At 46.7% G+C, this 16,090-nt stretch overlaps 1 protein-coding gene across 10 annotated transcripts in view; it reads left to right on the top strand.

The window, feature by feature from the left end:
- The window catches only part of eya1 (EYA transcriptional coactivator and phosphatase 1), a 32,299-nt gene extending 18,323 nt beyond the window's left edge, over positions 1-13,976 (top strand). For all 10 annotated transcript variants that reach the window (XM_061093923.1, XM_061093922.1, XM_061093918.1 and 7 more), the window contains 6 exons: positions 8,867-8,925; positions 9,053-9,213; positions 9,474-9,588; positions 9,939-10,060; positions 10,951-11,051; positions 13,896-13,976. In XM_061093923.1, coding sequence (XP_060949906.1) covers positions 8,867-8,925; positions 9,053-9,213; positions 9,474-9,588; positions 9,939-10,060; positions 10,951-11,051; positions 13,896-13,976 — 639 coding nt within the window. The remainder of the gene's footprint in view (positions 1-8,866; positions 8,926-9,052; positions 9,214-9,473; positions 9,589-9,938; positions 10,061-10,950; positions 11,052-13,895) is intronic.
- Positions 13,977-16,090: the final 2,114 nt, after the last annotated feature.

Here is a 16,090-nt window from a genome sequence, read left to right as displayed (position 1 = left end):
TCTTCCACACATGAAAAACGCAGCAGGAGATTATTCACAACGCCGGGGAAATGTCCGCAGCATCCAGGTGAAGTGTAGAGCATGCAGGAGGCAGGACATGATGTCTGCTGTGGAAATCGGGTGTTATTTATTAATCACGAAAAAGCTCTAGAATCTCTTTGTTTTGTCAAGTTGACATTTCTGTCTGCGTCTTCTACGTGGATCGCGCCTAATTGTCATCCTTAGATATTTGTTTTCTCACAGTTTTGCTTCCATCACGTGTTAGAAACAAAGTCAACATGTCCTCTTGCTCGCTTTGAGTATTCCAAATAATATCCGGCTTTACTCTCACCCGGATTTACATGTTTTACCAGGAGGCTTGCAGGAAACGTTTCAGAAAATGTCGACATTTGCGTTCTCACAAACAAACCTTCAGGAAGGTTCCAGGAACGTTTCTGAAGTTCAGTGCATGTCTGAAAGCAGCTTATGACCCAGGTGTCTTTGAATAGTGCGACGTAAAGACTTCACTCTCTGCAGACACTGATCGTCATTTACAGTGACACTAGGAGAGGGGTAAGACTTTCTCTCAGGCGCACAGGTCTCTCCTCTCTCGGCCCCGGTGCGAGCGTTAAGTGCCAGTTCGCAGCAACGCCTAACCAGTTGTGTTTCCTCTCGGCTGATTTACAGTCGTCCATCTCAGATAGAGCTAAATAGAGTCCAGCTATAAATACCGCAGCCAGCAGCAGTTATGTATTTAAGCATGTGCAGAAATGCATATGGTCCATCTAATTTAGTCAAAGCCATAAAGGGAGACCCCAGAGGCTGTGCAGAAACACAGGTGCAGAGTTAGTGGCCCAACAGTGTGTGTGTGTGTGTGTGTGTGTGAGAGTGGTCCATCTGAGTCTTAACACTGCTGTCCTGCCAGGCCCCGGCACAGGAACATTAAATGTGGACTCTGCTTCCTTAAACTGTTGCAGTATGTGCAGTTCAGCGTTTGCTTGTATTAATTAAAATGTTTGTTTTTATGAGCCGTTGTTTCGGTTTTAACTCATAAGAGTTGTTTACAGCCGCATAAACAGCACAATTAAGCATAATATTGAGCTCCGTCTGCCGAAGCTGCAGCAAACACTCTAATGTCCTGTATTGCGTGTGTGTGTGTGTGTGTGTGTGTGTGTGTGTGTGTGTGTGCGTCTGTGTGTGTGTGTGTGTGTGTGCGTGTGCGTCTGAGAGTGTGTGTGAATGGAGGCTGGGTCGTGTTGATAGAGCTGGTGAGTGACGATTCAGAGGAAAGTCATAAAAAGAAAGAGGGCATGCCGAAGGGGTCAACAGGGATCAGTTTCACCCTTACGTCTCCCTCTTTCTCTCTCTCTTTTTCTCTCTCTCCATCTCTCCATCTCTCCGTCTCACTCCTCTAACCTTTTCCTGGATCAGTGCTCAGAAATACTGCACCTCCCCCAAAAGATTTCCCCTCCCGACACACACACACGCACACACAGACACACAAATCTCTCCATCGATCGTCCCCGCTCAAACCATTTGCCGCTCAGCTCTTTAAAGGACGGGGGTGTAGGATTGTATGAACCACACAATCTGTTTTTATCATCCAAAAACTCTCACGCTGAAGGAAGTATTAGCAAAGTGATTCATAGCAATGTGATCCCCACTGATCTGATCTCCACTGTATTAATTTTCCTTGTAGAAGAAGCTGTATTTCAATAGCTACAGAGATAAACACATAATCTGAATTAATCTGATACAAAATCAATTTCTTATGTTGGTTAAATTAAAAGCAACATCACATTGGTTAAGTTATATCAGTCATTTCATAATTAACTATTTTATTTTTAGAATTGCACCCTGTCAAAGGAAATAACCCTTTAATTTTCTTTTTCTAAAATAATATAATTATATGAGCATTTGTTGTTCATATATCTCATTTTTGAAATATAGTCGGTTTGCTTTATTGGATGTCGTTTTTATGGGACAGCTGAAGGGTGGGGGGGGGGAGATAATTGATGGTCTAAAGTGATGTGTGTAATGAAGCCCACTGAGGCCGAGCTCACGGGGAAGACTGACAGCTCTGCCGAGACTCGGGGTGTGAGTTTACTGTAGGCCCGAAACCCCAACACGGAGCAGTATGTGGGAACCAGAGGCCTCTGTCTGGTTGGCCCGAGCCCCCCCCGTGTTCCCCTTCTCAGTGGGGTACGGGGGCTGCCGTCTCCCCCCTCCCTGGGTGAGAAAACAACCCTCCCTGTCTGGAGGATAAAGGGCATGGGGGCAAACCACTCACAGGGAGAGTGAGGGGGAGAGGTCTCTAAAGGTGGGAACATTTTAAATTAGTCCACCGATGCCTCCACGCTGTGTGCAACACTCTCTCTCTCACACACACTCTGCAGCAAAGTCTTCATTTACACACGTACCGGCCAAAGCAGACCCACACACACACACACACACACACACACATACCTGCGGAACAACCCTGTGACACGGTGAGCCCACTGCCTTTTATAGCTCCCACCTCGCACTCGCTGGTTTAAAACCTCCTCTGTCACTCTCACCCAGGGGCTGCTTGTTAATGAGAGATGCTGTGAAACGCACGGTTACCTTTTCCTCGTGGCTGGAACGGCTCTCCAGAGCCTCTTAGCGCCGAGCGGTTCTGTTGGTTTTATGTCCCACAGTAGAGGGTCAGATCCTGTACTCGCCATTCCATGTGATTGGTGGGTTTATGGTGCGTTCCTTGATAGTTGACTTTTTGGGGCGATTTTATTCCCAGTTAGAAGGAACTTAACGCTGACTGTATGTGCCAGTCATATATGGAAAGAAAATCTTCCACCGTTATAACAGAACAGTAACCCCATCAGGATCTGTACTGGGGAAAGCTATAAAACCCGAGATTAAGAGTTCATGTTCCTTCGGTTTAAAATCTGCCTCTGAAACCAAATTGCGACAGGAAACTCTGCCGTTTTCAGACATGCTCTGTTTTGTCAGATGTTCTTCTTTACGTCTGCACACATTGATGTGGGTATTCCCCAATTTTCCTGGCCACTGACTCAGCAGTTCTGTCACGTCCTCGACAGAACTCCGTCAGGTCTCGAGGCGCGGCCGCTGCTTTGTTTTGGAAACAGTACAGAGGGAAAGTGGAGGTTTTAAAAAGCCACTTTGTCAATCTGTGCTCCACCTCGCTCCCAGCCTCTACCCGCTATCCCAACATTGCCGACTCGTGCACCAATAAGGGTTGAGGGCGCACGGAAAATATATCATTGCCGTCTGGTGACAAATGATGATATTTAAGATTTCTTGTCCCGATTTTAAATTGGAGACACGCGGCACCTGCCCAGCGTGGTCTGTGGCAGGAGAGAACCAACAGTCCACTTGGCAGGAAGGAACTGCTCCTCTATTGATTTTGATTTGTTGCAAAGGGGAAACTTCTGAGAGGAGTGAGATTTGATATTATATTTAATGGTGCACTCCTCTGAGGTGTGGTTTGGAATTGCATTTCCAAAAATAGGAAAATAATGAGAAGCGGCTCGTTTTTTTTGCTGCCTACCTGTGGAGAGTTTTCCAGTCGCTATAGCAGCACTTTGCAGACATTTTGTTGAGAATCCTGTTCAGTGGGTTGTCGTGCTGCCTCTGGTTGACTTCTCAGAGTTGTGTGACTTTTCTGTACCAACCAGCTTCTCTCTACCTGCGCTTTGTTTGGCGCCGCTGTTTGAATTCCGTGACTGTTCAAGCACAGATTGTGGATCGGAATGAAGTGGCTTCGAAGAACTCTTCCTTTGTTACCCACATCCTGTGTTCAACCCCCAGGTAATCACAGCCCCTCCTCTCCCGGCCCCCCCCCACCCCCCCAACCCCAGACAAGGGTGCCTGTGGTGGGAACAGAGAAGGAAGTTGCTGGGGGTCACAGACCACGGGGAGAGGGGGGTGGGGTGGGGGGGGATGACAGCCTTAGCCGGTCGGAGTGGCAGTATTGAGAACCTGCGAACCATGGATGAGCCTTTTTCACATGGCATTAGCCTGTAGGGTCAGAAAGAATGCTGTGATGACGGCTGTTATCGCTCATGCCGGTTTTGACCACCCACCCCCACCCCAGCAGCTCACCTGAGAGAGAAGAACAGAGGGGGGGGGGTGGGGGGGTGGCTTGTATCTAAAGAGTGGCCTCTGTCCGTACGGCAGTGACAGAGACCTCCCCGGGAAACACGGGTCTAAAGGTTAGTTCCGATAGCGCGGTCCTTCCTGTGTTTTGGTAACATGCGTTGCTGAGTTCAGTTTTTTTTTTCTCCTATCTGGCTCTGAGTGCTGCAGTCACCACTCTGAGCTCCTTCCAGAGCTACAGGAAGACTCAGGCCGTCATTACTGATTGCTTAATGACAGATGCCAGGGGAACAAAGAGGGCTCTGATAACTTCCTCCCTAGTGAGAAGTTGTCTGCAGACCGGTGGCGAGACGGCGAAAGGAAGAGTGAATGATGTGGAGATGGACTCATCCTGAGGCAGAAGTCTCCTGGCGTCACTCGTGCATTTTTTTTGGCTATTCTCGTCTTTCCTGTGCGGATATATAAATAAACTGTTTGGTTGCTGGATGAATTCAGATTGAAGAGAAAAGAATGTGTCACAGATGAATTTAACAGAAAGACAGTGTTTGCATAAGGAGTAATTGCGATGGCTTCTGGTGGAGGGTCTTCACTCCTGAGTACAGTAGGAACATCTGGTGCGAGTTAGCAGTGATTGTAGGTTTTAGAGAGAGACCACTGTTTGCTCGGTGAGGGGAGAACGGGGGGGGGATCTGATGGAAAGGAGATGTTCAAAAGGTTCTAAGAAATTCTTCGATTCTCATTGCCCTCAGTGTGTCACCATCGTGAAGGCCTGTCATTGTATCGGTAATGTTGTCCAAACAAAATAAAAGCAGCCTGTTATTTGATATTTTAAGCTTTTCAGTTACAGGAACCTAAAGCACTTGTGAATATGTTTTATTAAGTCCTGGATGCCTATGAAACAGCCGCTAGAGCCACAAGGAGAACATACAATAATGTTTTTTATGACAACTTTTAGAATTTTGTATGGTTTAAGCCGTTAATTAGAATTCATTAGCTGATTTCGAGCATCAGCTTCTCCTCCTAGGGTTTGTATAAGACATTAAAAACTAGAATGGCACTCGTCAAAGAGCATATCGCTGCCAAGGCCCATCAGTCCCAGTAAATTCAATCAAAACGCACCAAATTGCACACACTCTGAGATATCAGTTCCCGAAACATGTCAGATTTTTTTCATTCGTAAACACGAATTATTCTGTGAGAAATCAAATGTTGAAAAACTCTCCATCTCTCAATTTCAAAGAAAGTGACGAATCAATCCTGGATCTGTTTTTCCTTCCACAAAATTCAATGGAAATCAGTTCAGGTTTTTTTTTATAATCCTGCAAACAAACCAACCAACTTATCCTTGTTGGCAGAGATAATAAATCCTATTATGACATATTAGCCTACTATATTCATAGTCGTATACGCAATACAATAAAAACACCTACACATGGAGAAAATTAATGCATGTATAATAACGTTTCTACACATTTATAGGAATATGCAGGAAAGTCCTAAATCCATCTCTCTAACAATGGCGGCCTGCAATTGACACCTTCAGCGAGTCCCATCAGTTAGTAAAATCCACCTCCTCATAACGATGCCTTCCATCCACCACTTTGACTATATGACTGTACTTAACGGACTTGAACCTGCCCGCACCGTCCGCGGCTGTGTGGTGTTTACGAGACCTTCAGAAGTGGCTCCTAATGAGAATGTGTTAGGGTTACTGTACGACATTACCCTGCTGCCACCTCCTCCATTAGTTCCCCCCCCCCCGTCCTCCCAGGGAGCCAGTGCAGAGGTTTACGCCAGCCCCAGCTGCGACCAGTAATTGTTGGAGTCTGTGCATTTTTTCCAAAGCCGTCCCCCTCCGTCTTTACACTCACACACACTCACACGCACACACACACACACACACACACGCGGAGACGAAACTCTGTCTGGTTTGCATTGTAACATCTACAGATTCGCACAAAATGAAAACGGGTTCAAAACCCCGAAGACCCTATTTTTCTTGGCCTCCTGGATTTCTAACACTTTGCAATTGTTGAGGTTTCGACGTGTTTATTAGCTCAAAGGATTTGGAAAAAGTCGATGAAAAATCATCCCTACGCAGGCGTCAGTTGTAATGGCCACAGAGAGGCCTAATGACCGAAATGTATTTGTGTATATCAGGTCATATTTGGAGTTTTTGGCCTTGGCTCATGCACCACGCCCCATAATTAACTCGCTGAGTAATATTGTTCTCAGATAGCTGGTTTGATCTATGCTGCCTGTCAGACCCTGAAAGAAACACATTACATAGGAGGAATAAAATGAGGAGCTATTGTCATCCAGTGAGGCTGGAGGACACAGTGTGTTCCTAAGCAGTGATCTGGCAAAGGAGCGGGACTGAATGAAAGTGCAGGAGGTGGCAGGAGCTTTGTGCTGATTGTGTCTGACTCACCAGCAGGTAATTACTTGATAATAGGAGCATTCCAGTCACTTGCACCAGAATGGGAGGTCTTTGAAATGCGGCTTTACCCGGTGCTTAACCCAGGGTGCTGTTTTTGTTTTCCTAAACAAACAGACATGCCTGCACTACTTAAGGAATTAAGCACATCAATACTCCCGGCTCGGGCTCGGCTCCGAGGGAAAGTTCGGGGGATAATTTGCGCACGTAAATTATCCACCAGCTTGTTGCCAGTGGATCATCAAGCCGGGACAAATTGCCGCTTTCTTCGACGATTAAAGATCTGCTGGTGAGTGTCTGGAAACAGATTAGGCCGTCGGAACTGAGAGAGAGAGAGAGAGAGCCCCCCCGCCTGCACCTCGGCTTCAATTGGCCGTCCATCTTCTGGAACGCGCGGCTCAGAGTTTGCTCCATGTGAGGTCACTTTGGACTCTCTCTCTCCCCCAGCGTTTACCCGCTGCTCTCCTCCACATCCACCGCTCTCTGCCCTCCCACCCCCTTATCGGGGTGCCGGAGCCCCGGAGAGGAGGGGAGCGGGGTCGCGGGGTCAAAGTCTTTTCCTCTTTGGATCTCGGGGCTTGCTGGGAGAGGCTTGGCGAGAGAATGGCTGCATTAGAGCTGGGGTTGGGGGTCAAGATTTTAATTCTGTTAAAGAACAGCTGGTTTGAGTTTCTCCTCACGTCGCTCTCCCCTCCCTCTCCCCACAAATCCAGGGAGATGAAAAATTTGTTCAGAGGGGAACCAGTAAAATAAAAAAGGTTTACGGTCGAAAGCCCTTACCCTTACCCTGCTCTAGCATTAGAGAGGAATGCAATAACGTCAGCATTTGGCCTCAGTTAGATTGACTTAAAACAAGGAAGTCCTTTTCTGTGTTTGGGTGTCTTAACAGCCGGATGAAACTTAATTAAAAAGCTTGCAAAATCAGGATTTTTCATACTCAAGAGCGGAGGAATTCTCCCGCTCAAGTTTCAATTATTATTTTCTCGCATAACTTTAAACAGGTGAGAGGAACCTCTTTTGCAGCGGGACGACCAATTTGAAAATCGGAGGAAATTCTTTAGGTTAATTCATAGAGAAATCAAATAGTGTCTCTCTCTTCTGGTTCTGTATTTGCGCTGACTGAAACAAACTGAAACGGTGGATGTCACATTCGGTTTGAAGCCTTTTTGCTCTGAACACTCTTATTTCTTAACCTCCTGTCAGTAAAAATGTTTTGCAACCCTCAGGTTTAAGTTAAAAGCAGCTCATGTCGACTCTCTCGGCCCCGTCCCCTGTGAAATGTGTTGATGTGAATGCCAAGGCAGGACTCCCTCACATTTCAAGCTTGCTGAGAGGGGGGGGGGACGGAGAGAGAGAGAGAGAGAGAGAGGAGCGGAGAGGAAGGGGGAGGCTCCAGAGTGATCCTATAAATGGAAAACTAATAACAGATTTTTTCGTCTGCCTTCTCTTTGCGCTCTTTTGCCGGCTGGCTGGCTGGCTGGCCCCGGGGCTGTGTTGGTGTGTGGCGCAGCAGCAATCAGAGGTCATAATTTCATTGGCGGTTAGCATCAGGTTCAATTTTTCTAGTAGGTTACATTTACCAGAAAGTCTGGATTGTGTTACTGGGTACCGGTGGAATCAGCACAGTGCAGAGCTGCAGAATCTCTCCACCTTTCCAAGAAGAGACCGGGCACCCCCCAGCCCGAAGGGGGAGATCTGCGTACACATGTTTGGAGATGCTCACATGCACAGGCCATTAGAGCCAAGTCTCTTTATACACAGTATTCCCCTGGCCTTCATGCATCGCTCTACTGTATCTACTGTATGTCAGATGAAGCAGTATGAATGGAACGACTGGTTAAACTTGCTGTATTGGGGATTTCATTGGTTATGTCTGTGGGTTTGCATATCTTTAGACCCCTCTAGTGGTAGAAAACCATTCAGACTGATGATAAGATGAATTATTGTTTGAATAGAGTCGTACATGAGGGTGTAGGGGGCAGAAAAATGTGGTGTCTCCTCCTCTATGGAATCTATTTTAGCTGTTTCTTTACCAGTGATGTTGATGCTGCCGCAGCCCGGCTCTGGTTGGATCAGTGGGCCAATTCCCCTTGCATCATCGATTGGAATAATATTTAAAAGTAGCTGGGGTAAAGTGCAAATAGATGAAAAATATGCAGTAAATGTACTTTGTCACATCCCACCACTGAAAGGAAGAGAAAGTCGAGGCGAAGGAGGATTAATACTGAGGTGTCCAGTCAGAGCACAGATTCCTGTATAACGTGGAACATGTGGGAAGTGTCCTTTCCCAAGAAGAATCAAATCTGTCTGAATTCTCTTTCTGCAAACTCACAGAGCATGTTTTGTGTTTCGCAGGAATGTGACCAGGTACATATTGACGATGTGTCGTCCGATGACAACGGTCAGGATCTGAGGTACGACGTTACTCCTCATAGCTTCTCCGTTCATTTATCAACAGGAAAAGTGTCACGTGCTCAGCCACCATTATGACCAAACAGCTCAAACTAACAGATTCTCTCTCTTTGTTTCCCTTTAAATCAGTACGTATAACTTTGGCGCGGACGGTTTCCATGCAGCGGCGACCAGCGCCAACCTGTGTCTGGCCACGGGCGTGCGCGGAGGCGTGGACTGGATGAGAAAGCTGGCCTTCCGCTACAGACGAGTAAAAGAAATCTACACCACCTACAAAAATAACGTTGGAGGTAATCCCCGACGAGCAGCGCCGCTTTGCACAGATCTGTCGAGTAGAAACCAGGTTGCAGATGTACGTGCCCCCATTGCGTGGGCGTTTGTGTGTGTGTGTGTGTGTGTGTTTGTGTATGAAAGTGTGAGAGAGCCTTTGCGTGTGTGTTCTAAACGCTCACATGCCACACTACTTGGTCAGGGTAGTTTTTTTTTTGAAAATTTCAGTGGTATTTCAGAGGGGCCAGTCCAACCCAAACAATGTTACCCTGCGTTTCAGGTCTGCTGGGCCCGGCCAAAAGGGAAGCCTGGTTGCAATTGCGAGCAGAAATTGAAGCCTTGACGGACTCCTGGTTAACACTGGCACTGAAAGCACTAACATTAATCCACTCAAGGTAGGACTCCAGCAAGGAAAATTGTACCCAGTCCCACACCGCACATATATACACTCGCATGTGGTGTAAATAAGTCAAGTCCATACTCCCAGGCTATTAAAGAAAAACACCAACGCTCCAAATTTGTCTCTCTTGACAGGCCTCGGCCTTTTGATTTAGAAAAATAAGTGCGCTAAGAGCGTCGACTTGAAAAGGAGCTGAGATCTAATCCTCCTTTTGAGGACGTGTTTTTACACAACTGATTCATGACTTTGTGTGTATTTCCAGCACCCTGTGTTTTTCTTTTGTCCTCCCTCGGAGTGATTTAAAGCAACGTCATCCCCCTTTTTTTTCCTCTTCTCCTAATCCAGGTCAAACTGTGTGAATATCCTGGTGACCACCACGCAGCTCATCCCCGCCCTGGCTAAGGTCCTGCTCTACGGCTTGGGAATCGTCTTTCCTATCGAGAATATTTACAGTGCAACCAAAATAGGTAAAAGCTCCTGAAGTGTGTGTGTGATCTGAGTTATCGTCGATACTGTATTTTGTGATGTTCCTCCTCCCGCTGCCAATCTTTCACTTTGGGGGACGTGAGTGCTTATTAGTTCAGCGGCGTGAGCGTAAACAGTTGAGACACACACGCTGCCTAAGTGACAGGGCCGAGGTGTGGAAAGGGGCGGGACATGGAGTCATCGGAGAGGGTTGATGTTCCTCTACCAAGGAATCAGCCTAATCAGCCTGGGATTATTTTTCTGGAGCTGGGCCTGAGCCGGGCCTCCCCCGGCCTCTGCTGCTCCGGCTCTGCATATGAAACCACTTCTGCACATTTATGTCATTCCACAGCAACAGGCAACGGGACCCCCCCCTCTCTCTCTTCCCCTTCTTCTCTTCCTTCCCCCCTTTCCTCCGGTTCTTCCCCTTCTTCACTGTTTCAAATGCAAAGTAAACATCAAGCTTCACCCCCCCACACACACGCCATTTTCGGGCCCATCAGCACAGAGTTCAGCTCAGGGTTCCTCGGAGCATTCAGCCCACTGGTCCTCCAGTAAGCAGACCCTGGGACATGCTGGTTCAGTCCACTGGTCCCATGTCTGAGGAGCAGAAGGGAGTGACTTCATGCTTTTCAAATTGTCTTTATCTGAAGCCTGATCTTATCACATCTCCTCTCCGAGCTCAAAGTGTTTACACTCGGCCCTGTTCTGTGCGTGTGGTGTTTTTAAAAGGGGGGGGCTCTTGTCGCCCTGCGCCTCTGAATCAACTTGATGGTTCTTTAGCGCGAGTCTTTTATAAATGTGTGTGTCTGTGTGTGTGTGTATATACCTGTGTTTCTGTTTGCCTCCATGCAACGCTCCGCTAAACGTTCTCCTGTGCACTCCTCCGCAGGGAAGGAGAGCTGCTTCGAGAGGGTAATTCAAAGGTTCGGGAGGAAAGTTGTTTACATTGTCGTTGGAGACGGCGTGGAAGAGGAGCAAGGCTCGAAAAAGGTAAGAGCGCCCAGAAGAACAGACACTGCTGCTGTGTCGTCCGGGGGAAGCATTCATCAGACGTTTGCGGGGGTCGGAGAAAAGACAATGTTTAGGACTCGTGGTTGCGTTCCGTGAGGTCAGGAGTTCATAACAGAACACAAAACATACCTGCCACGTCCTTCCAAAGAAAGGAATCAGCGCTCCAGCTCCCCCTCCACCGCAGCCCTCCCTCACTTTTAATGCGTTTATCCTCTAGTACAAGAGAGAAAGTCGGTGGTGTGTAATCAGGGCTCTGCCTCCGACATCTCAGGTTTACAAAGCAGGGGACGGGAGAGATGGCATAATTATATACGCCGGCTCGGTGCCCTGAGCAGTGTGAATGCTGAGTGTGTAATGCTAGACAGGCCCTTTCAGGCCCGGTGAAGGCCCATCGTAAACACACTGCGCATAATGGAGACTTAAATCATTGTTGACGAACACAGAATATTTACTGCAATGACAAGCCTGTTAGCACGAGACAGATGAAGAAAGGCTCCGAGCCGACGTCTCCCGCAATCTCTCAGGTTGAATCTGATGACTCGACCTTTTTTTTTTTTCTTCCACGCTTACCTGTTGGCTCTTGCTCCCCAATGTGTGTGTATTCAGCGCTTCTGCCAAGTTTTTTGGATGTAAACCAAAAGCCACACGCGGCAAAAACACATATTCATTAGCCAATTAATCTGCGGCCCAGGAGCATATTTCACTGACAGTCCTGGTGTCAGCGGGTGAAGACGCTGCATTTTCCCTTTGAAAAGCCTCCAGCTCCTTTTTTCACCTGTTTCTCAGTAAACAGCGGAGAGGAGCGTGAGGACAGATGAAGAGTGATTAGGCGGCGATTAGGCAGAAGAAGCCACCTTTACCCCGGATGAGTGTGAGAAGCAATAAACTCCGTGTTATGGAAAGCGAAACGTGGCCTGGGAATACGGTCTCGAGGGATGATTGTGGAGAAAGATGCAAATATTTTTACTCCGTCTTGAGTTGTTCAAGTGTGACATTGATGGAAGGCTAAGGCGGTTTACCCCCCCCCCCCCTCTCGTCTTGGTGTGAGAGCCCCGCGACACGCCATGCGGTAAAAGGTTTCTGTGTCAACATCAGAGAGGACGTGTAATAACACAACAATTTCACCCGTCAGGATCGCGCGTATCCGACGGGACGCTGCGTGGAACTACAAAAGCAAACGTCTTAAAAGTTCTCTCGGGCCCTCATTCCTTCACCTTGAGAGGAAAAAAGACCCCCGAAACAATTCTCTCCCCTCGGTTATCGCCGTCGCCTGGGAGACGAGGGCGGAGATAACATCTGCAGCTTTTAAAACTTAAAAGCAAAGACAATTTACAAAACAAAAAGGCAAAGAGCTTTTTAAGGGTCAGTGCAGGCTCTCCTAAGCGGAACATATGCCTGGGAGAGGCCATACCTTTGATAAGGGAGGGGGGGGGGGGGGTAATGGGCTCCACACACTGAGGAGCTGAGGACTCTACCTGACAAGCTCCTTTCATTCTGCGCGACTACTCGGGTTTCTCCCCCTCGTCCTCTGCCTGGGAACAACAGCTCATTTGCAGCGTCCTGAACACACTCGGGCGGCAGGAGGTGGAAGTTCGAAAAGACTCGGTGGGGAGGTGGTTTCTGTCGAGGTGGACGACGGCGGTTTTGAAACTTCTCGCGGCTGCAGCAGAGAAATTAGTTTGAGGTACAGATGTGCTACTTGTGCCAAGGAAGCATGAGCAGCAGTCAGGGGGGGTTACTGATGTGATTTCTTCTCCCGGGGAATCAGCCAGTCTCACTTTATTCAGTAAATTAAATTCATTAAACTTCCCCAATGTCCAATCGTTGTTTTTATATTTTTTTGTTTTACATTTAAATTGATTTGTGAAGCTAGAGCCAGAGCATTTTGTGTATAATAACTAGGGTTGCAAAATTCCGGGAATATTCAAACTTGGAAACTTTCCATGGGAATTAACGGGAATAAACTGGAAATGTTGTGGGTAATTTACACTAACTGTATTTACCTTGTCATATACAGACATAAATATAAACATTCTGTTTTGTCATAGGCTGATTTGAGCCCTGAGGAAACTTTGGGCACTTGACTATATGCTTCTGCATCGTTGTGTCATTCTTAACATAGGTCTTTGCACAGTATTTGCAAATGTACACAGCTTTTCCTTCTACATTGGATGGGGTGAAATGTCCCCACACATGAGATAGTGCATGTGGCATTGTTCTTTAGAATAAGATGAGAAAAAAGTTTGTAAAAAAACACTAATGCAATGCCAGAGATATAAATAGTTAGCCAAACAATTGGAATCGTCTGTAAACATATTTTACAATTGATGGATAAATGAATAGAAATAGGCTAAATGAACAGATAAACAACCCTCAATCAGCATGCTAATATATTTTCCCCAGTAATATCATCGAAACTTACCTGACTAGTCCTGCACACTACAGCAGGCCTCAATAGCCCTGCTGTAGAGTGAAGGATGCTGCGAATTATCTGTGCATGTGATGGAAGAATGCACAGTGGAGGGTTGAAATGCAACGTGCAGCGTGTGCTGCCTTCCATACATCTTTAAAATAGAGTTTTGAATGATGTTTTTATTGCTCAGCGTTTAATTTGCCTATTTTTTTTAAAAATTCCCAAAATTCCCGAGCTTAACTTCCCATGGAGGTTTCCGGAAAGTTTCCGGAAATTTACCGGAAACTAAATTGCGTTGATCACCATAATTAGTTGCTTGTGTGGTAAAAATAAGCTAATATATATTTTATTTCTGGATTTCTTTTTTTTAAATGAATCCGTGTGTAACATGATGCGGTCTCCCTCCACAGCACAACATGCCCTTCTGGAGGATCTCCAGCCATTCAGACCTCATGGCCCTCCACCACGCTCTGGACCTGGAGTACTTGTAGCACCGCACCACCACTGAACACCGTGCTCCACCTCACACCCCCCCCGGCGACCTTTCACCTTCGACCCTCCAGCCCTGTCACACGCTTGCCGCAGACCCCACAGCCCCGGAAAAAAAACGAAAAAGAAAAAAAAATGACCGCCCCCCCCCCCTGCGCTGCCTGGCGTCCGTCTTCCACTTCACAGGAAGAAGAGAAGAGGAGGATGGAAAAAGAAAAAAGAAGGCTGACGGCACACGGTTAATGTGCTGACACACGGTCACACTTCGTCTTAACCTGAACCTTTTTTCCCCTTTTTTTTTTTTGTATCTGGAAGCGAAGGCGAGAGGTGAATTTACGGCGCTGCAGCTGCTCGCCCTGGTTACTGTGAATTGGCGGCGTCCTGAAGCCGTCCCAGTGTTTTACGGCGCCCTGTCGGTGCCGGGACTCTGTCAGGGTTCACACCTGTGAGGAGAGAGAGAGAGCTACTGACTCACCTCGCCTCACAACTCAGCTCCAGTCCACCACAGGCCCCCCCGACTACTGCTGGGGACAATTCTCTGTCCCTCTCGCCCCCTCCCTCTCTCTCCCCCTGCTCTTGTTTCTCGTCCTTATCTGTCCCGCCCCCCCCCCCCTGTCATGGGACAGACAGACAAAGCGACTGCTCCTCTGTTAACTGTCGGCCTGGGAGTCCTGTGCTTCTTATTTATGAACGGAGACTTTGTGCGTGGCGCCGCTGAGAAGGAACCTCGGCGACAAAAGACTCGTGCCTTCTGCAAAGAACTATTGATTTCCACCGCAGCGAGAGGAAGACGTTTATGGAAGAAACACACAAAAAAAAGAGGGGGGTTTTCTAATAATTTAAGAAAATTACAAAAAACTTTATTTACAATGCTGAGACAATCGTGTACAGAGGAAATCTTTTTTTTTGTGTGTGTAAGTTTGTAATCACTGGACTATTCCTTCCTATATTCGTTTAGGTACGTGCTCTTGAAAGGCGGCAATGCTTCTTCGTTGAAGTAAAAAAAAAAAAAAAAAGAATAAAGGCATCCCATCGCACGCTCGCTCCGTGCGATGCCTGGAAGTGTTGATGTGTTCGAGTTTTGTTCAGTAAACAAATGTGTAGATAATGGGATTTTGTGATAAATCGTTTTTGTCAAGACCAAAAGCATGGATGTCAAGTGTCAACGACCTTTCATCGGATTCTGTGATGTTTTCTCGTCCTTACAGGAAACTTCAGTCATTTCTAAAGCATAACAGGTCTCCTCTATTGCAAAACCTTTCTAGACTCATTTTCAAAGGGAAAGAAATATTTGTGTTCTTTGTTTTGTTTTTGTTTTTCGGAAAAGGTAGCTCACAACTTGTTTCCTTACGGCATCTCACCAGCTTGCAGCCCTGACCCCATATATATATATATATATATATTTGAAGGCAAACTAAATTCTGATGAGGCTTTTTGGATGTGGCATAAGGCAGAGTCCTGCCTCCTATGAGCCATTTTAACAACAAATTTGAATAAATCTGATATTTAAAATAATAAAAAAAGGCAGGCTTGAATAGGTTTTATTCTCTTTTATACAGGCGCTATAAAAACTCTTGTACAGCGAGCGTAATTTTGTATGATGTAGTGTTTTTATTTCGACTTTGAAAATACATTCTGTGTCCCTGTTTTGAAGTAGCTGAACTACACGGAGCCCTTTCCATAGCGCTTCTACATCTGTGGATGGGGAAACCATAATGAACGTTTAGAGAAAAGCCACTAACTTCGAGGGGTTTGTGAACATACAGGACATGTGCTATCGACTGTGAATTTCTTAAGCAGAAACTCGACTCGTGTTTCTCATTTTTTCCTCCTTTGCACATGATCACTGCTGGCCTTTACATTTCAATTAGGATCCCTCTCTCCCTCCCCTCCCCTAACATACCCCCACCCCCCCCCCACATCTACTCAAAACAACTTCTCTCCCCCCCCGAGCTGCGGGGTATCTACATATTGCTGCTAGATCAAGGTAATGGTAGGTAAATAGAGGAAATGTTTTATAGATTCATACAGCACGCTTTTTTTTTTTATTATGTTGCAATCATAAATGCAAACTGGAAATACTTTACACTACATGGGCCTCATTGTGAAACGCAAA

Source organism: Limanda limanda, chromosome 20 (assembly GCF_963576545.1).
Source record: "Limanda limanda chromosome 20, fLimLim1.1, whole genome shotgun sequence".
Lineage (NCBI taxonomy): Eukaryota > Metazoa > Chordata > Actinopteri > Pleuronectiformes > Pleuronectidae > Limanda > Limanda limanda.
This window is presented reverse-complemented; position numbering and strand designations above follow the sequence as displayed.